At 41.8% G+C, this 26,748-nt stretch overlaps 1 protein-coding gene across 4 annotated transcripts in view; it reads left to right on the top strand.

Annotated features, from left to right (window-relative positions):
• Positions 1-26,138, top strand: part of fhod3a (formin homology 2 domain containing 3a) — a 56,464-nt gene extending 30,326 nt beyond the window's left edge. Inside the window, exons 5-28 of one of the 4 annotated variants that reach the window (XM_079368718.1) lie at positions 53-158; positions 2,364-2,458; positions 3,063-3,174; positions 3,311-3,405; positions 3,638-3,781; positions 3,972-4,207; positions 6,497-6,901; positions 7,946-8,005; positions 8,620-8,754; positions 9,432-9,482; positions 12,137-12,354; positions 13,660-14,010; positions 15,441-16,144; positions 16,519-16,659; positions 17,933-18,091; positions 18,744-18,926; positions 19,746-19,865; positions 20,153-20,314; positions 21,565-21,755; positions 22,155-22,359; positions 22,477-22,500; positions 23,023-23,230; positions 23,328-23,492; positions 24,629-26,138. In XM_079368718.1, coding sequence (XP_079224844.1) covers positions 53-158; positions 2,364-2,458; positions 3,063-3,174; positions 3,311-3,405; positions 3,638-3,781; positions 3,972-4,207; positions 6,497-6,901; positions 7,946-8,005; positions 8,620-8,754; positions 9,432-9,482; positions 12,137-12,354; positions 13,660-14,010; positions 15,441-16,144; positions 16,519-16,659; positions 17,933-18,091; positions 18,744-18,926; positions 19,746-19,865; positions 20,153-20,314; positions 21,565-21,755; positions 22,155-22,359; positions 22,477-22,500; positions 23,023-23,230; positions 23,328-23,492; positions 24,629-24,705 — 4,347 coding nt within the window. In that variant the 3' untranslated portion in view covers positions 24,706-26,138. The remainder of the gene's footprint in view (positions 1-52; positions 159-2,363; positions 2,459-3,062; positions 3,175-3,310; positions 3,406-3,637; positions 3,782-3,971; positions 4,208-6,496; positions 6,902-7,945; positions 8,006-8,619; positions 8,755-9,431; positions 9,483-12,136; positions 12,355-13,659; positions 14,011-15,440; positions 16,145-16,518; positions 16,660-17,932; positions 18,092-18,743; positions 18,927-19,745; positions 19,866-20,152; positions 20,315-21,564; positions 21,756-22,154; positions 22,360-22,476; positions 22,501-23,022; positions 23,231-23,327; positions 23,493-24,628) is intronic. The other 3 variants (XM_079368720.1, XM_079368719.1, XM_079368721.1) reach the window with 3 other exon arrangements.
• The last annotated feature ends 610 nt before the right edge of the window (positions 26,139-26,748 follow it).

Genomic DNA, 26,748 nt, shown 5'->3' with positions numbered 1-26,748 from the left:
GTGTAGTCTGTGTTCATTTACCATTTCTCTCTTTGTTTTTTTTCTCTTTCAGGATGACAAAGACTTGGTCCATGAGTTTGTGATGGCTGAAGGTCTGACGTGTCTCATCAAAGTGGGAGCAGAGGCTGACCAGAACTACCAGAACTACATATTAAGAGGTATCTTACTCTCTAACGAACACACAATATTAAAACATTTTTAAGGTAAAGCTTATAAAATAAGGTACATAAAACATGAACAATAATAATAATCAAAAAAAGTTTCTAATAATCATTATTGAGAAGGCTTGACTTCTTGTCTTATTTTTTTACTTCCATTAAACATTACCAGAAGTTTGTAATGACAGCACTTCATTTTGTTTTGTGTGTGTATTGAAAACAGGAATAGAACTGGTCAATATTTATGTATATATTGACAATAGAGCTAAGGGGAAAATAACATTATAATAAAACAACCCTGCAATGGAAAAAAATAAATGATAATCATGTGGCTTTTTGTTTATTTGAAAGATGACACAAGATAATAAACCCACGTTTCCCAAAGAGTTGCTGTTTTTTTCGTTTCTCAGCCTCAAACACACGTTGCCATTCCTCTACAGTCTTTGACAAAATGTTCACAAACATCTGTGAAAGATAATTATTTCACGACTTTCATTACTGTGAAGTGTTGTTCTCTTACCTAATAACTCACTGTTTAAAGTCACTTGATAATAACTACAGGGGCAGCTCTGAGAAGCCCTCACACTATCCATGAACAGAACTTCCATTGTGAACTCCCGAACAACTTCAGAAAACGCTATATCAAAGGGCAATTAATGTTCATACTAACTATTACAATACACAGCAGGAATTAACATGCTAACAGCCTGGTTCAAAATTGTTTTAGTCTCCTTTAGCTAAAGGGACCTAAACTAGAAGAAGGGATCATTTTAAGCTAAGGCTAAGTATTAGCATTCTGGTTTGGCTGCTTGCCGGGTGGCTGGGCTACACTAGCTATACTTGTTTACATACTATACCTTTGCCTGCTTCCATAGAAGACAGAAGTTGTTATTTGAAAGCAGTATTTAAGCTGCCATTTTTGTGCTTCATGGTGTTTCACAACCCCCTCAGACACCAATGGGTGACATCACACTACGGTTGACCTTATACTGTGTTTTATGCAGTCTATTAACTAGCTGCTGTTTCACACAGTGGGCGTGAGCAGAGTGGCTCAGGGAAGGCTTCATTTTCATTTTGCAGTTCACATTTCAGAGCCTTTACACGGCGTGAGCAGCATGATTCACCCAAAACCTAGAATAGAAAGCGTGCCGTGTGCTATTTTCCAAGAATAGACAGTTTGCATATCTTTAGTTTAAGTAGTAATGATTGTACCTCATTAAATACAGTATTTATGTCTACAAGGACAAAGTATGTCACAGGCAGGAAAAGTACTGTATGGCTTTACTTGCTAAACTTCTTATAAAAATGGAGCGGTAAATCAGGCTTTAAGAGGTTGGTCTCCATTATTTGAACATTTTAATAACTACATTTCTGCTGGTGTGATCTGTCTCTCTACCTGTCCTCTTCTCTCTGTCTCTCTCTTGGTGAAATCCTTTCTCAAACCACCCTCTACATCCTCTCCTTATACAAGGATGTAGCAGCTGGCTCATGTTGAGGGCCCGACACACTGACAAGTTTATTTCATACATTACAGCTACAAGGCAATTCATGCGCATCGAGACAAAATACAGGAAAACACATAAAACAAGACAATTTAAAATCCGTCCAACAAATCTGTCACGATCTTAAAAGACATCAAAACAGCTAAAACAGAAATATCTGGACAAGATATTACCTAAAAACAACGTCAGAGTCTAAGGCTATGAGTGTGTTATCAGTAATAAGTACAGTAAAATAAGTTGAGTACTGATTGAAACCTAAGCCTTCAGCCGCAGTATACTGTAGGTGAAATATGATCTGTTCTGGTTTTGACATACAGCGACAGATGACCGTTGCAGAGGGGGACTGCTGTGTTTAAATATAACTCAAAAAGAGGAACTTCTAACTTAAAGTGAAGTAGGAGATTTTTTTGTTCTGTCATCAAAAACTTCATGAAGAAAATCTATCAAAAGCATGAAGTAAAAGTAACTAACTAAACTAATGATGCATAATATATGACATGAAGTATTCTTTAGGAAATTCAACATTTGGGCCTGTTATCACAAAGACAAAAAACAATGAAAAATCCCTAATCAGGGCAGGCCTCCCTCATAGCTTCTGTAAATGAGTTCATGTTCTGCACAGTGGCCTTTTTTTTTTTTACATTGCTTTTTACGTTTGTTCTACCTCTCTAACTTTTTGTTTCTCTCTTCTCCCCTCTCTCAGCTCTGGGTCAGATCATGCTTTATGTAGACGGCATGAACGGCGTCATTGGACACGTCGAGACAATCCAGTGGCTCTACACTCTTGTTGGCTCAAAGGTATAGCCCACATATCCCATATATAACAAAAAAACACAACACACACATACACATTAAAAGTACAAGAAGGCTCTCATCAGCTCGGAGCTGGCCTTTCTTTCTACGGTGAGATTTATTTTTAGCTGTGGCAGGCATAAAAACAGACAAAACCGTCTGCTGCACTTTGTGTGGGCTGCTTGACTTTTAAAAAAAAAAAAAATCTTCCAATTTTCTTGCAGTAAACCAATATCTTGATTCAAATGACTTCAGCAAATCACAGCAGGGATCCTATTTCTATAATATGTGAAATTACATTTGAGTCATTTCATATGTACAACATACAATGCACTCTGTCTCTTACATGTCAATCATTTCATCATTGAGGGAATTAAGTCGTTCAAACAAAAGCACACGCGACACAGACTACGTACCAAACAAAGTCAAGACATCTTTTTCACACATAAAAATAGTCACAAATCAATAAATTGAGATGGAGTATAGGTCCTTATTGTAATACAGTTAAACCCATATTAATGTGATACCTACTATATAACACTGTCTGGAGGGAAATAACTACAATAGATTTCTAAAGTCTAAAAACAAATTTCCATTCCTTCTACTGTAGTTCCGACTGGTGGTGAAAACGGCTCTAAAACTGCTGCTGGTGTTTGTGGAGTACTCCGAGTCCAATGCTCCTCTACTGATAGAGGCCATCTCCTCTGTGGACACCAAGACAGGTATGAGTAACCACAAGCTGCTGACAAACTCATAGTCATTCACTTTTCAGTTCCTGATGGATACACATTGACGGGTGATTAGGTGGAGAACAGCAAATTCATTTTTAATCTTATTTTCTTGTATACTGATTTCCAGTCTGTAAGCCCTGGTCCAACACCATGGAGATCCTGCATGAAAAGGACGGAGTGGACACAGAGCTGCTTGTCTATGCCATGACCCTCATCAATAAGGTCTGGTAGTATCTGTCTGTATAAAATGATAATAAACTGTTTCTTAATTAGTACTGCACAGAACACAAAACATTTAACGTTTGCTTTTCTTTTTCGTTCATGTTCAATTATTTTCTATCCCAACACACACACATTACATTTACTTTCATGCAATGTTGAAATATATGTTTGACACAGAAATATTCCAAACAGGATTTTAACCCTCTGGATGACTCTTCCTTGTTTATTGCAGACCCTTGCAGCTCTGCCGGACCAGGATTCATTCTATGACATGGTGGACGGCCTGGAGGAGCAGGGCATGGAGACAGTGACACAAAGACACCTGGGGAGGAAAGGCACTGATCTGGACTTGGTTGAGCAGCTCAACATTTATGAGGTTTGAGACATTCAAAGTCCTGAGATTCCATTGAAATTATAGCAGGCGGATACTTAATGCTCAGATTTCACCAATTACGTGCTACATACGTCTTCTGATCACGACTCCGTACAGTATTTATACTTTGCTTGATACTCAAATTCTACTGCACCACCATTCTGATGTCACACTCAACCAACCTTACCCCCAGATGACCCTCCGGCATGAAGACGGTGACGATGACAGCCAGCCTCCTCCAATGGGACGCAGGGATCGCCGTCGAGTTAGCCTCGGGGGTGGGGACAAAAAACGTGGCCTGGAGAGGAGGCGGAGCCGCAGGGCCTCTCTTGGGCGATCCGGTCACGCCTCCCCCTGCAGCCCTGCCTCCCCTCAGAGAGGGAACTTCCAGCCTTTCAATGGACAGAGAGCTGAGGACATGAGCGAGAGGTGAGAGTGGGAGGAAGAGGAAGTTCAAGTTTGATTCAGAAAGTGTCATAACAGAGCTGAGAGGAGAAGTGGTCGGTTTTGATTGAATTATTTTTCAATGGATTTTTACCTTAGCAGGTGTAAAATGGGATTTTTGTGCCACATGTCCTCATGTTCATAAGCTAACTGAGCTCAAGAGTGAAGATCTGACTCTCTTGTACTATTACTTTCTGCTCCAGAGCACTGTCAGGTGCCCTGCCATCCATGTAAGTTCCTGAAAAGAAGGTCAGCAACTGACCTCTGTGGCCCACGTGCTGAAGTAACAATCACTTTTACTCACTTTCTTGCAGTCACGAAGTGTGTCCCATCAAGCACTCTAAAGCCCTTCATCGCAAATACACTGCATTCCTAAAATGTTTCTCCAGCTTTATGCGGGTGATCTGCATGGGCACATCCAAAATGGCCAGATTTTTCACCCCAGCTTTGCCTGGATCTTTATACTGCCAGCCCCCTGATAACATTTTCACAAGTAATCAGGGTAAGCCAATGTGTGGACACAAGGAATATATCCTTGTGAGTAAGTGGGCAAACACATACTGAGAATGCCAAATTCTCTTTTCTTCTTGCCTGTATGTTTGTTATGGAAAATCCGATTCAAGTTTATTGAAGATTAATGTTCTAATCTTTACTGTACACGAAAGGGAGAGCTCGGCCCTGCGAGCACGTTTATATCAAACCTCCCATGCCTCTTCTCTTGAGACTATCGATTGCCTGAAAGAGGACATCTCCAGCTGTAAGAAGGATGTAGATAAAGTGAAGTCTAAATTTCAAGAAATATTCATGTGCGAGGCTTGAGTGTATCCTCAAGTAATTCTGACACTGTGCAGTTTATGCAACATTAAAAGCACACAGGCTTATTCGAGTGCTCTGTGTGTGTGTGTGTGTGTGTGTGTGTGTGTGTGTGTGTGTGTGTGTGTGTGTGTGAGAATGTGCACAAAAAGTGGGTTTGGAGCTGGCTGATCTGTTATCCTCAGGTAAACCCCTACAGCTCTTTATCCAATCATTGTGAATCACGATCAAACCAGTATCATCAACCCCCATCAGCGTTCAGTGTTGTTCAAATGTTGCACACTAGCACATGTGCATCGTGGAACAGAAGTTCAAATGTACATAGTCACAGAGACATCCATGTAAGTGCGCTTTATTGAGTTAAACAATTGGGTTGATGTTGTTCAGGTCAAAGACTGCATTCTGTTTCATATTACACACACACACACACACACACACACACAGAGGAAAAACAAAGACAACTTTTATTTGCTTGCTCATTGGTCACACACACATGGCTCTGGTCTTGTGGAACAACACCTGCCAGCGGACGCCGGCTCCACTGCAACAAGCCTCATCTGGTTTCACTCTACAAAACAGTTTGTGACACGGATCTGCAGTCGGTTGTTCAACCCTGGCATATTCCCCTCTCTGCTTCCCCCTACCCCTCTTCCCTGTCATCATTTCTTGTCTACATAGTGCATGTTAGACTCTTTACCCGGAGGCATGAAGTGTTTAATGAAGAACACACTCCCTTCTCCTGCTTCATTTCTGTGTTTTTGTTGGCTTAATCCTTTGCTCTTTTCCACACCTCACCTCTGTCTGATAAATGCGTGTGTGTGTCTTTGTCTAAGTTTGTTCATTCTGTTGTTTCCACACATCAATCTCTTCTCATCTCATCAGTCTCTGTCTCTCCTTGCTCCGTCTCTCAATTTTTTTCTTTCTTTTTTTTTTTTCTCTTTTTGTGGCGTCTGTAATCTTCACGTTTGTGTTGATCTTCATTTGCATGTTTTTCATACCTATCGCATTATCTTTCCCTCAATCCTTCTCTGAAATTTCCCCTCGATCCATCCTCGGCCCCTGACCTCGAAGAGAGGAGGAGCAAGAGGAGGAGGAAGAGGAGGAGGAGGAGGAGGAGGAGCAGACTCCAGTGACTGAGTCTGATTCGGATGAGCAGCAGGGGGCTGAAACAGTGTCTAAAGAGACCACCCCCAGGTATTTTTAGGACATGATGGTTCCATGGAAGTTGCATAATGTCCTGTGGTTTTATATATCTTGAGGGTCTCCATATAAACCCACAAAGATGTGTCTTTTCTTGCTGTATTCTTTATGTGCTATGTACCTGGTATTTGTGAGAATGAATGCAACACAATGCTGCCACTGAAAGTGTTTTAAGCCGCAGTGTGGTAGTGCAGCACTTTATCCTTTGTACAGTTATGTCTCCATCCATTTATTCCTCTCAATCCATTCCTCTGTTCGTAGCCCGGCGAGACGTCTTCCATCCATTATTCACCGAACGACTGTCCAGTCAATCACTATCACGTCCAGAAAGGAGACTATAATAGACCAGGAGCAGAGGAATCGGATTGAACCCGTTCCAGCACCCGCCGTCCACTCACCCCCTGCCCCAACTTCCTCCCCTCTCAGCCCCCCATCCCAACCATCCCTGCTGGCCTCCCTGCTGGCCAGGAAGAGGTCCATCGTCACCGTCCCAGCTACTAAAGAAGTCAGCCCGCCATCGCGCGGCAGCAGCCGCCCCTCTCCTGACTGCCTGCCATACCTTCCACACTCACCCTTCCACCTCTTCTCCTACGACCTCAATGAGGAGCCTTCGGCCCCGGCTCCAGTCAAACCAAGCGAGGAGTCACCCAAACCATCGTCTCCCAGGTCAGATGACAGCAGAACTCCAGCTATCTGAGTACAAGGAGCCACAGAAAGCTCTCCTTGCATAACCTGGACTTTTTCCCCCCACTTTCCACTTCTGTTTCTGGCTTTCGCCCCAGCATCAGCTTGGATCTCTTTTGCATCACTTTTATTCCTCTTCTCCACTTTCCACCAGTTTCCTATCACTTCTTTTGGCTTCTTCACAGCTTTTAGTCCGTCCACTATCACGTCACCTTTCTGTTTCGTCACTTGTTTTCTTTTTAGTTCTGTCTGGATAGTCGGCAATCCCTACTTTGTTTCCAAGTGGCACAGCTTCTCCTCTTCGTTTCAGGAACATCCCTGATGTTTTCACTCACGGCCTTTTTCATTTCCTCACCTGTAGTGTCACTTCCTGCTTGTAAGCTTGACCACTTTCATAGAATTATCTCACCTCTCATTTCTTCTACCTCACTGATGACTTGAATGTTATGCGTTTAGTTTCTCTGTGTGTGTGTTTTAAACTGCTCTTTCTTGTGCTAATGTATATTCACTGCTTGACTCTTGTTACACATCGGTGGTAGGATAAAAGTTGAATTCTGATGCTGTGATTTTCTGCCCTTTTTTTTTTTTTTTTTTACAAATACTGTAATTGTGCATATCGCAGCAGAAAGCCAACTCGTTTCACATCTAGTTCACAAGTATAAGATGATTCTATGCTTTAACCGCGACCGTACACTTCTCCTTTAAAGACAACATTGTTCCATGCTCACAGCGGCACGTCAAGGTAAATACTTGTAAGCCGAAGGTCTTTTCACATTCACACTAAGCTGTAAATGAGGGGAGACACCTTGTCTGGAATCAGCCTATGAACTCTACGGGAGTTACTAATAGGGGTCATCCGAGTGTTGCACCAACAGCATTGCTGTTACGCAACAAGGTGTCACTTTCATTTCTCGCTACCAGTTTTCAACTGAGCAGTCAGTCAGCAGAGTGTGGTGTAACTGGCTGCTCAGAGAGGTTACTCACTCCCCCCCCCCCCCCCCCCCCCTCTCTCTCTCTCTTACCTAGGAATGGAGGTGTCATGTCCTTCTCCTCTCTCAGCAGTCAAAGCACACCCACCAGCCCCAGGTGAGGGGAGGCAGCACTGACATGTGCCTGCACACGCACATCCTAAAAAAATATACATATATATATATGCACACACCTATTTTTAACATGTTCATGTGCTTCTTCACATGCAAACATGCACACACTCACATGTGGAACAAGTACGGCCTGTGTGCAGCCACATTGTGCTGACATGCTGGAGTGATCTCAGCTCTTTGGGTCCTTGGTAACTGTGCGGCTCCTATTTCCTCCCTGGAGAACACAGTCATTAAAACTACATTCATGGCCCGTTACACGCATACACATGAGAGATTGTGTTGATGCAAGGAGAACCTGTCATTTCCATGTCCAGTTTTAGCTGTTTGAAGTATAATATGGTATCAAATAATAATCAAATCAAGTAATTAATCAGTCGTTCAGTTAATCAAATGTCAAATGGTGCGGTAGAAACTAGAAAATGAAAAGACAGTAATGCATCAATCACAGATCATCATCATGATCTTTCTATAGTCACAAAATTATCATTTGAATACATCAAAAAAACAAGAGAACTTCTGTAAAAGTTTTTTAACTCTTTCCAAATCTCTTGTGCATTTCTAATCAGACTTTCTCTTTCTCATCTCTCATTCCATAAGACCGGCTTTGGGTGGACTTCTGTCGTCCTCTTACCGACAGCACCAAGAATCTTTGGCGGCCGAGCGAGAGCGCCGCCGCTTGGAGAGAGAGGAGAGACTGCAAAGGATAGAGAGAGAGGAGAGGAACAAGCACAGGTGAGGCATCGCTGAGCTCGAAACTATTTAAGACAGGGACAAGACGGGAAGAAGGGATGAACAAGCGGTCACAAGGTGTTCCACTCGTTCTATATTGCAGAATTAATGTGTGTGATGGGACCTACTGTCCCCTGAAGGGATGCACATAAATATGAACTTCACAAGTTGTTTTGGGGTAAAGGTCGCTGAATGCTTATTGAGCCGTTCTTCATAAGACAGTCCTGAGATCAAGAAATAGTCTTGCAAGTGTGGGAGTGTTGTTCATCTTTTTATCTCCCTCTCTGCAAGAAGAGCACTTCTTCATGAAGGGTTTTGGGAGTTGGAGCCCCAAAATGCAAAGTAACAGTAAAATGTATTCATTAAGAGAATTTCCACACAATTTAAACAACATTTGAATACATTCAACGTGAGAGTCAGTAAGTGAATAAGTTTAAATTGTACATTCCTTAAAGTAGCATTGAAATAATGATGATAGTGTGCAGTGTGTGTAAAAGTGTGCAGCAGCAGTGTTTTTACAGAAAGCCCACAAAAGGAAATGAACGACACCAATTCACTTCGAGCGCCTGTTTGAATGAAGTCTTATTCACACTGGCAGGGTTAAAGACATCATAGGTGTGTCTGGTAGGTTTTTTTACATCTTCGTTAAAAAATATTCTCTGTTTGTGTGTCTCCCACAGCCGCGACTTTGTGGATAAAATGGAAGAGGCCAGGCATGCTCGGGAGGAGAGGTAAGTGTGTGCACTAAATCACGACAACACACTCTGAGAACAGCCGAACCTGCAGGGAATGCATTTGGAGCTTGTGGTTTGGGAAGCTCAGTAATAGTGTAATTGTTTTCAGGTTAAAAAGTTGCCCTTAGCTGCCAGAGGCTGCAGGGAGACTGAAACTATATTCTTTGCTCCCTCCCTCTCTCCCTCTCTCTCTGCCTGTTTTTTCTTTGTCCTTACGGAGCTGTTCTTAAGATGCTGCACTCTGTCAAAGGATTGATTGTTAGGCAGCATGCTGTGAGAAAATCAGTGCAAAGATTCTTTAAGCTTTTCAAACTGAATGCGTCTGAACATCTTGAACTTGAAGATTACTTTAAACTAAAGCATATGTACAGTACTTAAATGCGACTAATAAATGTGTCTTAGTGTGCAAAAGGAAATCACAGGAAACCCCCAAATTACTTGGGAGGGTATGAGAGGTCAAGATCAGACGTAGGTCAGATTAGAAGCATTTCATGGCTGCATTCGTACCTTTATTCAGATTATTCTGAATGAAGTTTAACAGGTAGAGATGTATACTAATGAAGAAAGTGATTTTTTTTAATGCAATTTCTGAGATATGAGAAACTCAAGCTTTTTTTTTTTTCCTGTGTCTTGGTTTCTTGTCTGTCCTTTTCTCCCTCTTCTTGTTTGCCTCCATTGTCACTTCATATACTGTGCCAAGTCTCTGTGTTTTTGTTTCTGTGCTTTCACCCTCAGTTTAAAACACTGCTGATGTAATGAGAAGAGGCATCCATGAAACAGAGAGAAAAGAAATAGAAAGAGACAGACTAAGACTAAATATTTGTCTTTTCACTAAGACCAAGAGCTGTTCAACAAAACCCCTATGAAGCACAAAGACAGAAATGTCATATAAAGGGATAGGATGAGGAGTTCAGACTTTTGGGGGGGAAGTTTGGAGTTACTCCTTTGCGTCGAAAAGGAGCCAGTTGAGGAGATTCGGGTATCTTTAGGTCACCTTCTGGACGCCTCCCTTTGGAGGTTTTCCTGACCCAGTGTTTGCTGGAGGGATTATATATCCCACCTGGTCCTTGGAATCCTCCAAAAGGAGGTGAAAAGCGTTGCTGGGGAGAGGAAAGTCTGGGTTGACTTACTTAGCCTGCTGCCATCACGACTTAACCTCAGATAAGCAGAAAAAAAATAGATGGATAGATTGAAACTTAGGACATTTTAAATAAATAACAGAAGAAGGGGGAAAAACACAGGACAGACATAGGTGGCCAGAAAGCCAAAGAGGGAGATGAGAAGTGAACAAGGTGGGCGATGTATCCACTGGAGGCTGATGAATTTATGGTGTATTTGGATGAGAAGATGATCAGGAAAACATGAATTCTTCCCCAGCTTACCTCCCTGAGAGACAAATCTGTCTGTAAAGAGACACTCCTGTAAAAAAAACAAAAAAAACTTTCTTACCTTAATGACAGACCACTGAGTTCAAAATAGAGTTTTAATGGTGTGACTACAAATGTTGGACAACATGATTCCCAAAGCATGTAGAAAATATTTCATATTGTCGAAGCCTCTTAACTTTTCCACGTGGAACTTTGGTTTCAGATCAAACAACTTCCAAACTAATGGAAAGTTATTTGTGTTGCTTACTGCTTAGCTTGTAGTTGCTAATCGCAGCTAGCCTGGTAACACTTCAGACTTACAATATAAGTTAAATTTATACAATGCAGGAAGCAGGATTATTTCTGGTTTAAAAACAATAAATACATCATGTACTTTCACAACTATCCATGAAATTTATGGCATCGCTCCTCATTTAGTGTGAACAGATAAATCGGTAAATTGTTCATTTTATGCTAATATTTGATAATGCATAGACATAATACAGCATTAAATATACACATACAATGAAGAGATTGATTATGATTCATTGACATAAACAGTGCTCAGAGACAGTCAGGTATGTGTTAGCCCTTTGCAAACCATTACTCCACTCCTTTTATTTTCAAGTGTGAAAGGACATAAAGCACATTCAAGGTTTTGGACCAACTTGAAAAAAAAAAAAAACAATTATACACAGTTGGCTCATTTGCTCTATTTTACTCCTTAACTATATACACTTAAACTTACACACACACACACACACAGACATACATACACTGATATCCAGTTTCTTAAGTTTCTTCTGAAGTGGCCTGATGCTAATGAAGTCTGAACAGAAGCTCCACACATTCATGGGACGGTGGGAAAGAGGAGGGGTCAAAGAAAGAGAGAGAGAGAGAGAGAGAGAGAGAGAGAGAGACTGTGAGGGTTGAAACATTGCCCTAAATCTCTTTTTCTGGCAGACAGGTTGAGTGGTAAAGTTTATTCCGTCTCTTCTTTTTCTAACTCCCTCTGGTCTCATTTTTGGACTGCTGCTGAGGACTAAGCGTTGGGAGACAGGAGAGGAGGATGGAAATGAAGGATGAATGCTTAAAATGCTTTGTGGGCGGTTGATATGCTGGTGTAGAGGAGTAAGGGGGGCTTGTGGTGTGAAAAAGTGTTATTGCAGCTGCAGAGGAGTAAACATTAAGGAGAGAGTTTTCGGTAAATCTGAATACCTATTTTTGTGATAGCTCAATGTTACATGTTTCAGTTTGAGAATGATGTCTGCCTCTCCCCTTCAGGTATAAGAATGTCGAGCGTCTTGCAGCTGAAGAGTACGAGAGGGAGCACACACGGGTGTCAAGGATTCGCCCTGACCTCAACCTGAACTTTGAACCCTCAGAATCTTGCCCGTCGTCATCCCGTAGCAGCAGCCCGTCCTCTTTTGTCTCCCAGGAGGACACAGAAGCTGAACTTGAACAAGAGACTCCTGCTACAGCCTCCCCGCCCTCTGAGACTGGTAGGACACCTGAGAATACAGATTATCACAATCCAACACTACAAACAACAAGTTTTTCAACAACACATTTTGATAGACACATGACCATAGCCTGTAATCAGCCGTTAGCTAAGAGTTTGTCCTTAATGCCCTTTTAAGTACTGCTTATTCACTTTAAGTTAGGAAGTCGCTGAACACCTGTGGTCATCATAACAACAACAATTGTGCTTTATAGTATTAAAATAACAGTGGCTAAATGTAAGTGTTTCTTTATTTGTTATGATATTTAAAACTGCCCATTTGCCATGAATGCAGAAAAATGACCTCCTGTTGCTTATAGCTGTCTGTGCTCACATCAACATAGTTATGTATGAATTAAATAAATGACAATCTATGAAATGCGTTCAGTGGCTATCACTGTGAAATTCAGATATAAATGGTATCAGAGCATGTGTTATTACTTTAATGGAACATGGTGTTCTGCTGGAGCTTTTTGACCTGAAAGGATCTTTTTAATACTTGTGGAAAGTATAATTAAGACCAGAGGGTCATTTGGTGAAACTGCCACCACACTCCAAAGCAATTGATATTAACCCCGAACTATTTGCAGCCTGCAGTTTGAATTAGCATGCAGGCTGGAGTGGAAGCAGGAGAGGTTGAGGCAAATTGTGGAAAATACTCAAGAGAGGAGGGGCCACCACCAGCCGAGGTGACAGAAAAAAACACACACTCAGAGGATATGGGTTGAAAGGTCAAATGGGTTTTTGAAAGACCTTTTTGAGAGCCTTATTCCAAAACATCTTGCGTAAGAAAACAAGCTTGTTTTGGAGCTACATGCATGTGAAGCCTGAGCTGAGGTACAGGCGACTCAAGCAGGCGTGTGTGAGGCGTCACAGTGTCGTGTTATTGTAACCCCGCCTGCATCACTGCACCGACTGTACTGGTGACTGAAGCGTTAGGAGTGTGTACATTCGTATGTTTTGATGTAAACAGGAACTTAATTCTTCATTTCCTGTTCATATCCTGATGCCACAACAGCCAGCCTTTCTGTACCTGATATATTGTTTACTTAAGTATACGGGTGTGTGTTTTTATTTTTAGCCTGAGTGTGTGTTGATACAGGGCTGTCCTATGTGAAGACTTAACAGAGGGGCCTTTAAAATCAAAGACTGCCATGTTGTATGTTTTAAACAGTATTTCTTCAGAGACAAATCCTAAGCCTACTGTGTGTTTATGTGTGGATGGTTTCAGCCATTTACAAACTCTTAGAGCTAATTGTAAACCATTATTTAACAAAGTTAAAGTGCACTGTTTACTTTGTTACAGGAGAGGTTGATGAGTCCTGTGCCAGCGTAGAAATAGAGGGAAAAGAAGCCACTGCTGCAGAGGAAGAAGAACAGAAAGAGACAGAAGAACGGGAGGAGGAGGAGGCGGCGGAAGTACGGGAGGAAGAGGAGGAGGTTCATCAAGACGCAGTGGCAGAAAAGGAGGAGGAAAGTGAGGTGTGTGAGCAGGAAAAGGAAAAGGAGACAGAGGAGACGGAGGAGGACAGTGGCATCCTCAGCGACAAGGAGCGGCAGAATGAAGAGGTGAATGAGAAAGACAACTGCTCGGCCTCCAGCATCTCCTCCGCCAGCAGCACTTTGGAGAGAGAGGAGCGAGGCAGCAACGACAATGGTGGGTAGTTTAACACGGAGTTTAAAGTTTTCATGTTTATGGGTGTGTTTGTTCAGCTTTTCATGAACATCTGAAGACAAAGATGCTACAAAATGCATTTTGTTGATTAATAGGCAAATGTCAAAACTAACTTTAGGTCAACATCAGGTTTATGTGTGTCTCCAACAGTTGACAAACTGGTTTTAGAGAGCTAATCAGCTCGGTCGAAAACTTGTGGTATCAAATTTAAATTAAGTTTCAGAAAATATCTCAAAGTTTTGAGCTTAAAATAACAAATAAGTAAAAGTGACAAAAATGTCAAGTAAAAACACCCAATTATATATAAGATATAAGACACAGTACATGCCTTTTTTTAAAGCTACTCAGGGCACACTGGCTATCTGTACTCTTCACCCCTAAAGTCCATGTTCGTTTGACCAGTGTGATCGTTCTGTATTATGGTCAAGCACGCTTGGAAGAGGTCTGCTTTAGCATGCTACAGTTCATGCACAACACAATCATGAGCAAGTTGGTACACAATGCTAACAGCCTTCTTTAGGGACAAATCCAGAATGTTGTGACTGTATCTGACTAACATTACTCAAAATAAGTCACAAGAGTAGCTGTCAGGTTCTCCGTGTTGTTCTCTGATGTGGGGACGCGGACTTCACCACGCGTCTCTCTCTTTTTTTTTTTGAGCACCTTAATAATAACATAAAGCTAATCGTGTACTGTATACTGTTTAACTATGCTTCGACCTGGTTTGTCTTGGAGTAGTTTGAGCGCTGGCCATTGTTTGAATGGGGAAGTCCCCCCCCCCTTCCCAATCATGCTTAAGCACGGCACTGTGAGTGCCAGCGTGATCCCGCTCTCAGAGAGGGGTGTTATTGGTCAAAGTTGGTCTCTGTGGCTCACAGAGAAACTGATTTGCAAACCATATGAACACACTGTGTTACCTGGGTGTCAGGCAAGTTGATTGGCAAAATAACTTTTTGTTTTTAATTCGGTGTGATACATAGCACAGAGTACAACATAAAAGGAAAAAAAAACAAAACCCTGGAGTGTATTTGCATATATGCAGCTAAGAGAAGGCTAATTAAAAGCACAGTGTTTTTGGGACACTGCATGTCTGACCATGTATGAAAAAAGGTAATCATTGAGAGAAGTCTTGGAGGACAAGAAACGCCAAAAACAGATCCTAAATTAACAACTAAACAGCTTCTATTAGAAGACCTGCCCCCTCTAACAGCCCACTCCTTTTCATCTCCACATGTCCTGTTTGTGAGTTCCCCCTGTTTGATTATTGCTGTTAATGATTGGTGCTGTAACTTGGCTCAGTTTTTTTTTTTACAATTCACTGTATTGTAAATGTGGTTGAGTTGATACAGTGAGGTACTTTCATTTGCATACAGAGTGTACTGTCACTTGACACCCTTTGTCTTCCTTTTCAGGCCTTAAGGAGGCCGACGTAAATGAGCACAGTAGCAAACTCCTCAACAGCAAGCTCTTCATGCTCGACATGCTCTACTCTCAGAACAAGAAGCCCAGTGATGAAGAGGATGAAGAAGAGGATGCAGACAAGGAGAAAGAGAAACGTGAGGGGGAGAACAAAGACACCCTGGAGGATGCTGAAGGACAGCCAGGTGCTGAGCAGGAGGGAAACAAAGGCGACGATATAGCAGATCACCGCGGGACCATCCGACCCTTTGCTGAGCGGTTTGGAGACTTGATCAAGGACCTGAATTCGCCGCACACTCACTTGGACGTCCCAGCCAGCGAGCCGCCACCGCCCCCACCCCCACCCAAGAAGGAATCAGACACGATCTGGGACCAGCTCCTGGCCAGCCCCCGAGAGTTACGAATCGGGGACATCAACTTCACCGACCTGACGGATGACGATGACAAGAACATTCTGGATGCTGTTTTAATGGGCGGGTGTGGCGACCTCCCGCCCCCGCCGCCTCCTCCGCCCTTCATCCCACGCTTCCCTCCGCCACCACCCATGTTAGGGGGCTGCCCCCCGCCACCCCCCTTGATAGGGATAATGAGACCGCCCCCTCCACCCTCACTTAATGCCCAAATTCCAGTGCCTCCACCCCCAGAACCACCTCTGTTTAACAAGAAGAAGAAGACAATCAGGCTTTTCTGGAGTGAGGTGAGTAAGGCTACAGCGACCATTTACATACAGTCAGCGACAACTCAGGCTTTTTACACTAAAGAGACAATCAGGACTGTTTTTGATCAGTGTCACACGTCTTCTTCGCATTCTCAATTCCTCATTATCACATGACCAAATGTACTTTTTAACGCACAAAATCTTGGCTAGCAAAACAAACAGGCTTCTACTTTTTCTCGGTGTAGAGGAATGAAGTCACAGTATTGATTTTTTTGTTCCTCAGAAATCAAGTTTAAAGAAACTTTACGTTTCCAGGGACCAGTTAACATTAAGCAGCCATGAAAAGCATAATACCTAACGAGAAGTGTTCTTGTAGCTGTTCATTTTGGGATTTTTGTTCTGTGCGTTTTCAGGTGCGTCCAACAGACTCTCAGCATAGGGACTACAAGCGGAGTGGGGACTCACTTTGGTCCAAACTGGAACCAGTAAAGGTGGACACGGCGAAACTGGAACACCTGTTTGAGTCAAAATCAAAGGAAATGCCGGTCACAAAGGTAAACAGCCCATGTTTGAAGAGGCTTCAGAGAGGTTTTTGTATGAAATTCTTAATCTACCCCTTATGTTTGAAGAGCAGTGTGTGCTCTTCATGTAAACTGCACAAGCTTGGCTGCAGTTGTGTACTTTCTGTTTTGTCTTTGTGACATTTGAAGTCACTGATTGGCTGCGATGAAAACACAAACGACTTTCCTTTTCATAACCGACGCGGCCCAGGGTTTAGCTGCCCTTCTATGCATCGCTCTTAAGTTGACGTTTAAGGGGTTAAGTGAGGTCACACGTGTTCTGATCCTGATGAAACATGAAAGTTATTGAAATCCCACATGATTCTCCCAAAGCCTCTAAATAAGAAAAGTATGGACAAGTAAGATGGGGAGCTGAAACCAAGATTCTCAAACTTTGAACTCCTGAGCCTCAGCGAGTGAGGGCTTCTGGTCTGCACGATCTGTGTCAGTGTGACGGTGGTCTTCAGCTGAAGTATCACAAAAGCTCAGGTAAAGCTGTCAGGTAATGAGATAATCTGAGATATAGAGGACCACCTGAGCACTGAAGCCAGAATGATCTTGCTTTGTTATTGATTTGGCTGACCCTTCTTTTGGTTCCTCCTTTAGGTGTAAGGGAAAATCCATCAGAATGCTAACTATGTTAAGGTGTTATTAGACGGTTGCAAACCAATTTCACACGAGCTTTCACCCACATAGTTGGTATTTTGGGATCATTTCATCGCATGTCAAGGCAACCATCAGTCTTCACTGGTTTTTAAAGTTTCCACTTTTTTTTCCTTTAGCTGTGAAAAAGCTTAAATAACTCCAAAACATGATTGAAAGAAGACAAAAAAGTTAGACTCACACATGAAACGTGTTAGTTTATGCTTCAACATGTTGTGAGAGTCCAGTAACCACATCTTAGCACCTATCCTCTTTCACTTTCATCAACAACCTCCTTCCTTTAATAGCCTATATTGGCCTCGAGCACTGATGAGGTCACGTGATCACATATACAGTAAATATAAACACATAGTCATGTTGTCTTTCCTATTTTCCACCTGACAGAGTTGTAATTTTCACGCCCCCCCTTAACACCGTCCATATAGGGCCCATAGACAATGTCATGGCATTTCCATCTTCTTCTCACAGCTGCAGTCAATGAAATGTGAGTGAGGGTCCCTCTAACCCTGACAAGCACATAAAGCAGACCACACAGAGAGAAAAAGACCCGAGAGGAGAACGAGAAGATGACGCCCTGAGCAGTTTTGTGCTTTCTGTCTCGCAGAAAACGGCAGCAGACGGGAAGCGCCAGGAGATCATCGTGTTGGATTCCAAGAGGAGCAACGCCATAAACATCGGCCTGACGGTGCTGCCTCCTCCTCGCACCATAAAGACAGCCATCCTTAACTTCGACGAGTATGCGCTCAACAAGGAGGGCATCGAGGTGAGGGGTGCAGATGATGAGGAATTCAGACCTCTTTCATTTATGTTGTGTATGATAGGATACCCGTCACCCAGGTTTACTGGATTGGTCCAAATGGATGTGATTTTATTGATATAATTATTATTATTACTGCATTGTCTGGCTCTGTAAACTCAAGAAATCCTAACCTCGAAACAAGATGAGCTAACTTTTCTTTTAAATATTTACTAGTTTGAACTCGTTAAACTATATAAAAAATAATAATAATTACAGTTCATTATACATGATAATACATTTTTTCTGCAAGTGTGAATACCTTTTATGTTGATGGAGAAACAATGATTCCTGCCCTTTAGCTAACTTTCCCTCCCCTCTTTTAGCAGAACAAAGTTTCTGTTTAATAGAAATCTTATCTTATCTGCCTTATATCAGTGTTTGCAATCACCACCATAACATATATTGTTACTATGTATCTACTTTTCTTTGAAAGAAGAAATATTTCAGTATTTGGTGTGAAAATTACAGTATAGTATACATAGATCTGTGCAATGACTGTAGTACTTGAGAACACCCAATGCTGTGTTTTACTAACAGTACTCAAGGCCTATTCAAGAGCAGCATCATTGACAAAACAACTTTTAGTCATCTCATCACTTTTTTTTTTTCACCTCAGAAAATCCTGACGATGATCCCAACAGAGGAGGAGAAGCAAAGAATCCAGGAGGCCCAGCTGGCAAACCCCGATCTCCCGCTGGGCTCAGCAGAGCAGTTTCTCCTCACGCTGTCCTCCATCAGCGAGCTCTCAGCCAGACTTCAACTCTGGGCCTTCAAGATGGACTACGAGGCCACCGAGAAGGTGTGTAAAAAAATGTAGTTGCAATTAAAAAAAAAAGAAAGAAAAAAAAGGAAGAGGAAGTTTCAGTTTACAACAACGATCAATCACCATGATCAAAAGCACAATGAAATCCAACAGACACAAACATATAAAGTTGAATGAACTCTGCACCGTGAAGGTTTGAGCAAATGTGCACAGCATATGTGGTTGTGCGTTTAAGTCTGAGTGTGTGTGATGCCCAGTATCAACATCCCTTTTTAGTACAAATAACATCCGCAAAACATCAACATAGTTACATCATAACATAACCAAATATGCACCCTTATTAGCAGCACCTTGTCTACTTTTGGCACACCGAAGAATCTGCAGAAGGACGAGAACAAAGTTAAAAAAAAAAAAACGCAGAAAACATTCCACCCCTCTCTTTCTGTCCCGTGAATTTTTACGGCTTTCCGCAGGATGTTGTTGTCTCTAATCTCTCCATGAAAGGCACAACTCCCGAACGCGGGTTCTGACTGAGCGCTGTTATCGCCTTGGCTCTGTGGGATGGTTCGCTAGTGGGAAATGTAATGGAGGGCAACCTAGCATGCAGGCACACAGATATATGCACACGCTCAAATATACAAGCTTAGTTTAATCAGAAGCATGTTTGGATGGAGAATGCTGACGGAGGCAACAACCTGAGGAGCTCAAACAATCTGCGATGATTCGTGGTGGGACACGAGACGCACCTGTGCTCCACTCATGGAACCAAAGACGCATCAGACACGTGTTTAGGAGTCTTAATTTACTTCACCTATGGTGTGTGTGTGTGTGTGTGTGTGTTTTTAACCCACTCAGGAAGTAGCAGAGCCGCTGCAGGATCTGAAGGAAGGAATGGAGCAGCTGGAGAAGAACAAAACTCTGCGCTACATCCTCTCCACGCTGCTCTCTATCGGGAACTTCCTCAATGGCACTAATGTGAGTCATGACCATAACAGGGTTGAGTCATTATGGGACATAATGACACGCACCTTTTGTTTTAAGTAGTAGCTTGTCAAGATTGTAAAGATAGTGAATTAAATATAGTATGGATTTTCTAAGTCTGTAATTTCCAGATTAAAAATGACATCACATACTGACTACTGTGATTTAGTGACGATAGATGTAACTCATTTTGGCGCAATAAACAACATTGAGATGTTTGTGAATATATATGGGAAAGCTTTTTAAGAATTGTTATGTAATGTGTGTGTCCTTATGTCCAGGCGAAAGGCTTTGAGATGACCTATTTGGAGAAGGTTCCAGAAGTGAAGGACACGGTTCATAAGCAGTCTCTGCTGCATCACGTGTGCTCTGTGGTGGTGGAGAACTTCCCTCAGAGCACCGACCTCTACTCGGAGATCGGAGCCATTACCCGATCAGCAAAAGTACGCAGCACACTCACTAATGGAAGACTCATTTTGTCGCTACACATTTGTCAAGAGTGGTTCAAATTAAAAGCATTTGTTTATTCAGGCTAGATTTCCATGGAACGAGGTCACAGGTTTCTTTGCCCATCAGGAGTTATTGACTGCACCTGTGATGTTCTCCCTCAGCTGATGGCTGATGCCGATCAGCTGGGAGGTTATATAGGGAGGTGGAAGGTTCCCTGCTTTGTCGCTTTTGCATCTCCAGAGAGTCAACACCATCAGTTGGCTTTCTGTGTTTTTTGTTGTTGTTGTTTTTTTTTCTCGTGAAAATCTCAGTTGTTTGTTTTTGAAAACATGGCCCTTTCTGAAAAGCCACAGATCAGTATGAACTGCAGACCTTTCACTAGGGCGTTTCAGTCGACTGAACCTGTGGGTCATTCAGTAGGCATATATGGGCTCCAGCTCAGACTGAACATTTCAGCATGGTTGCTGACTTCTGGGTTTTGTGCAGTATGGTTGAGGGACATCCTTTCAGGAAATGAGTTGCATTTCACACCCACAACGCTGTGTGAAATGTCACACAAATTGTGCTTCCAAATCTCAGTTGGAGTATCAATAACGCATACCTGGCTAATTAAGCCACTCAACACTGAATGAATCAGACAAAGTGGGAATAAAGTATCCGCCTGCTGAACAATAGGTCCTAACAGCATACAGCACGGATACAAGGGACTGTCTACTATCAGATTGTGTAGGCACTTTGGAATTCCGAAGCACATATCATCATAACATCTTTTTCAGTGTTTTGGCTATGAAAGCATCAGCGGGTGTTTTTGGAGTGCTACAGTATGTTCTTCTGCCACCTTTAAGAATTTCAAGGCCCATGTGTTTGATACCGTTTGGCAACAAGTGCAGTGTTTTGTCAGTTCACCAACTCGGGATCACTCTAGGGAAGAACATAGAAGTTTAGTTTTACTGTAAAAAAACTAAAATTGATGCCAACTTTAATTTTATCATCTTTATAATCAGGGACAAATAAAACTTGACACGTTATAAGTTTCAATCATATGCTTCTTTAAGCAAAGAAAATAAGGGAAAGCTTCTTGGTGAATTATCTTTAAGTCTTTTCAAAAGAACTTGAACTTGTATAAAGTTTCACAGTGTTGCCCCATGAGAGAGATCAAATACTCACTCTACTTCCAGCATTTTGTTTTTGATGCCCATTTTTTATAGCAGCCTCCAACATCTATCTATATCTCTTCTATTAGGTGGATTTCGACCAGCTTCAGGAGAATCTGTGTCAAATGGAACGAAGGTGCAAAGCATCATGGGACCACCTTAAGGTGATTGCAAAGCATGAGATGAAGCCCCAGCTAAAACAGAAGATGTCTGACTTCCTCAAAGACTGTGCAGAGAGGATCATCATCCTCAAGATTGTCCACCGCAGAATCATCAACAGGTAGCCCCCCCCAACTCTGCTTGTTTATATTGAAACACACCATTTACTACAGGTGTCTGAACATCTGTTACTGATACTCTCGCACTGTCAGCATATAATGTGATGGGATGGGAGGAGAACATCCCTTTTTTTCCCTCCTTTAAGCACATCACTATCATAATTAGTTGTTTTCAATGAGAAAAATAAGACATTAGTTATACAAGGGGACTCTAACAGACTCCAGTGTTAACAATTTAGCTTCTCAACATTTTTAAGGGGTGATAAGGAACTACAAATTAAAATGCTAGTCTGTAATCTAACAATATCGCATTTGGGAAAACATCTTGATTCATATATTTCCTCCGAAGGACTTTTAGGATACTCATTTTGTCATTTCTGTTTCCTACCCCTCCTTCCCAGGTTCCATTCATTCCTTCTGTACCTCGGTCACCCGGCATACAGTGTGAGAGATATCAGCGTCCACAGGTTCAGTAAAATCCTCAGCGAGTTTGCACTGGAGTACCGAACAACCCGCGACCGCGTGCTCCAGCAGAAACAGAAACGAGCCGACCATCGCGAACGCAACAAGACCCGAGGAAAGATGATCATCGACGTCAACGCACCTGTGAGGGCCAAGCATCAGAATTTTTTTTTTTTTTTAACATCTAGATCTGTTCTGCTCCTTTTTCTTTTCATCTTCTCTGAACTGTCTTCTGAATTTGACTCTTTCTTTCCCCTGTAGTCTGATGATGAAGAAGAGAGTGAGGTATCAACCTGTGTGCTGGTTGCTTGCATACGTGTGTGTGCATGAAAATACTATCCCTGACTGCATCTCTTTACCTCTGGTTTTCTTTTCACTGATTATAACCTTTAAATGGATGAATCAATGTGGTAGAGAAGGGATTGTATTCTAAACATTTTTATTGTTCTACACGACTTGGCATGTTTGTGTCACAAAGTAATGACAAGACCCCACGTGATGCGGCCAGTTTGGGTATCGCTCCCTTCAAATGTTACGTTACTAAATTGTTTTCATGCAGGATGAAGTTTTGTCGTAGTTTATTGAGCCGTCTTGTGTGTCACATCTGAGTTGTAGTGTCAATCACATGAGGCGGGATAACGACGCTACCATAACACTGAATGAATCAGACGAATTAGGAATAAATATCTGCTGTGCATGCCTGCGGATCAGTCTACTGTCTATTGTCAGATTGTGTCGGCACTTTGCAATTTGGAAGCACCCACTGGCTGACAACTTTACCGTCTTTCTTTTCTTCTCTTCCTTCAGTGTGGTCGCTATGGCTCTAGCAGCAGCAACAGTGCCCCTAGTGGCAGCCAGGAGAGTGAGCAGCCACAAGGTCTGGGCCAGTCTGAGGATGCTGCAGAGCACGAGAACATGAAAGCTATGCTGAGAACTAGCCACAGTGGAGGGGACAAGGAGGCAAGTTTAGTACCAGGACTTAGAACACGAACAAGATCCCGGCCTGGACGAGGAGGTGAGAGTGACAGGAAGTTGTTGACAGAGTCACACAGAGAAGTGAATGAAGGTGAAATTGTGTTAAAACCTTTTTCCATGCTGCTCTGTTTGTTCAGGTCGCACTGTGCAGGCATGGACACCAGCGGTGGAGGACACTCAGATCTGCGGAGACGACGCTGCTGACGAAATAATGGAGCGCATAGTGAGGTCAGCCACTCAGGGCCCAGGAACTCGAGCCCAGCCCAGAGAGAGAAGGAGGTCCAGGGCAAACCGCAAGTCATGTAAGTTATGCTTTACCTGAAGGCTCTCTTCTGTATCAAATCAATAGAGCATACAAGTTCTGTGGAGGCTTTTATTTATTTTGTGGGTTAATGTCCAGTAGGAGGAAGTATGTTGATGTACAACAAAGCCAAAAAAAACTACGGATGAAGGATGCTTAAATCCCCAATCAAAACTGGGATGCTGAAGTCCAAATAACACACTCATTGATTAATGTAGAGGATTTATATAACTACATCAGACAAGGCCTGACAACCCCCCAGTTACATTATGGGAATTGTAAACTCCAAAGTGCTAAGCTCTGATAAAACAAGGAATCTTTAATGTCTTACAAATGTATAAATGTGCATTATCAGATTCCTGAGTTAAGCCTTTAATAATTTGAGCTAAAAAAGAAAACAAGAGTAGAGAAATGCTGCACATAGAATTAGACATTAATAACTCTGAGTCAGAGTTCTCACAGATATGTTTTCAAAAAGCCACATTTGGGATTAGCAGAGAGAATCAGTCCCATGATACCCCGCCAGCCTTGAAATCGTCTTTCGTTATTGTTTTGATAAAGAGCCCCCTGGCAGCGGATTTTACACGCTGTGCGTTCGCAGGAAGAATGTGTTACTTTTTGATCCAGTAGATGTCGCCCTTGAGCACCAGCGTTAAACTGAGCCGAGCGTTCTGAGAGAGCTGGCTCCTCCAGGGTCACAAACCTCCTCTGCTGCTTGATTTATGTTGTATTTGGACCAAAGCACATCATAGATGTTTCATTTAGAGCTCACAGGTATGTTTGAAAAGGTGGAATAGGGGTATGATATGTCTCCTTTAAAACGCACAGTAATTAAGCACTATTGAGTGCAAGCGGTGGACAAAAGTATACTTCGCTTGAGCTGCAATTACCTGTGACCTCAAATGTTATCGGGCTAATGTAAGCAGAGGATAAACTTGATTTCTGCTGTATTTATGTGTAAAATGTTGTACATTCTTCCCTAAATCAAGTATTATACATACTTCCATAGTACCTATAAACAATACACTGTAATGGTCCTTTATATTGTATATTCATTCATTTATTATTAGTTCATTCTGTCAGTATTTAGCAAGAAAGTAAGCATGCCCTAACTTCTATTTTTCTTTCTTCCTGCAGTGAGACGGACTCTAAAGAATGGACTGACCCCAGAGGAAGCTCTTGCTTTAGGACTTACTGATTCTCCTGATGCATAAATGTGATCAATCAACCTCCAGCCTGTCCTTGTTGTCACGGAAACACAGCCACAATAATCAAAAGGGACATCTCTGACAGCCTTGTTGCTTTCGCTACGAGTTTTAGAGGGGTTTTCCACCAGTCACAATCCCCATTAGATTTTTTTCTTTTTTCCAGCTGCTTAATTTGCCTGTCATGTCTGGCTGATAAAGCTGCAGCCTTGAGAGTTTTTTAATACAAATCCAAGCAGACATCAAAGAAAGAGAATCTGTGTTGAATAGGACAGAAATGAAACAAGGTGAAACATTTTTATTCATCTTAACATTTATGTAAATGTAAAAAAAAAAAGAAGATTTTTCTTGTTATGTTCTGCGTATGTGACTTAACAATTTTTCATTTGTTTAAGCTGTGAATTTCAGTTGCAAATATCAACAGGCTAAAATGGAAGAATAATTTGTTCCCTCGTCCTTCTTTGGTGCATCAAAGAGTTCACCCTTAAAACAAAGAGGCTTACTGAAAAGGATCCTTTTGTAAAAAGGCAAATGTTTGCTTCTGCAGCAGCATGTTTGACAAGTGGCGAGTGTCATTGTTTAGTAGGAATGTGAAAGGTTTGCATTCTGATGTGTGCCTTTCATTGAAAAAGGGAAAATGCTGTTACCTTATCCCACCTCTCCCTCTTGCACCTCCTACTTCTTAGATCCCTCACAAATGTCACATTCGCAGCCGTCATTTTATCGATGTGATTGTTGAATACCATTGACTTTGTTATTTTGGCAAAATTGTTGTCAGTATTTATTTGCAAAGCTCCGATATCTTGCACCTTACTCGACATTAAAAGTTTCTTCAAGCTGAAACTGATTCAAACACACATTAAAAAAAAAGACGTTTTAATCTCAGAGGAACTTTTTGTAAAGTGTAAAAAGACAATAAGATGAAGACACTTTTTTAATTATCTATTTTGAAGGACATGCAGTGACTTCTGCATGAAATGTGTACATGCCCTCTTCAGCTGCCAGGTACTAAATACTGTACAACTACAGTGTGCATGTTTGGTGCGGTTCATGTGATGTACTATTTTTGTATTTTCTGTAGAAACTTGTATTATAGTCTAAGAGAGAAAGGGTAAAGTGATGCTGTTCTGTGAATTGTAATAAATAATAAAAGCAATCAAAAAGAGCTTAAATATGTTTCTGTGCTGAGAGAGGTGAGCATTATCTGCATATTGTGTTGTGTACCATGTTGTACTTTGTATGAACTTGACAGGTTGTGGATCTTTTTAAGTCTCATCTGAATCATGTGCTCCCCTCTTAGTTCAACACAAACTGATAAATATCACTGCGTAAATATGTGGTGAGCTGAGCATGACGCTGAGGTGGAGTACACTTTCACTTGAAATGCTGTGTATACACATTCTGCAATAATAATAATAAAAAAAACGTTGAGTGAAACTGAAGGGTGTGTGTGTGTGTGTGTGTCGTTATTCTTCACTGCTTTCACTAAGCTTCTAAGTTCACATAGGAACAGATGGGTGTGTCCAACCTACTCACGATTGCTGCACACTTTACCTGTGCTGTTCAATGTTAGGTGCCTTAGTTTGATTAACAAAGCATCTGTCTATGGCTGTGTGGATTAGTCTGCTGTCCATATCTGGGGATGAAATCAATTCAATCAATCAATTCATTTGCCCAAGCAAGTCATTAGTCAGAAGTCGATCACAAAAGTGGTGGTTAGATTTTTTTATTTTATTTTTTTCAGTTCTATGTCAAACAATGATTCTGTTGATCCTTACTTTTTGCAGCTAATTTTCGAGATTAATTCTAAAAGTATAGAGGAAAAAAAATCATGCAAATGTCCAGCAGATGGCGACAATGATCAAATAACAACAACTTAGTGTAGTAAAGATGTGTAGTAGATTTAATAGGTCAGCACAAAGACTTTAAATTCTGTGCTTGACTGTTTCACAGGATCAAATCTAATTGGCTGGATTTTTGAAAGTGAACGTCTGTTGTTTAGGAAACTCCCTTACATTGCAATATAGTCCTTTCGTTGATTTTGAAATACAC

This window comes from Symphodus melops (assembly GCF_947650265.1).
Source record: "Symphodus melops genome assembly, chromosome: 18".
Classification (NCBI taxonomy): Eukaryota; Metazoa; Chordata; class Actinopteri; order Labriformes; family Labridae; genus Symphodus; species Symphodus melops.
This window is presented reverse-complemented; position numbering and strand designations above follow the sequence as displayed.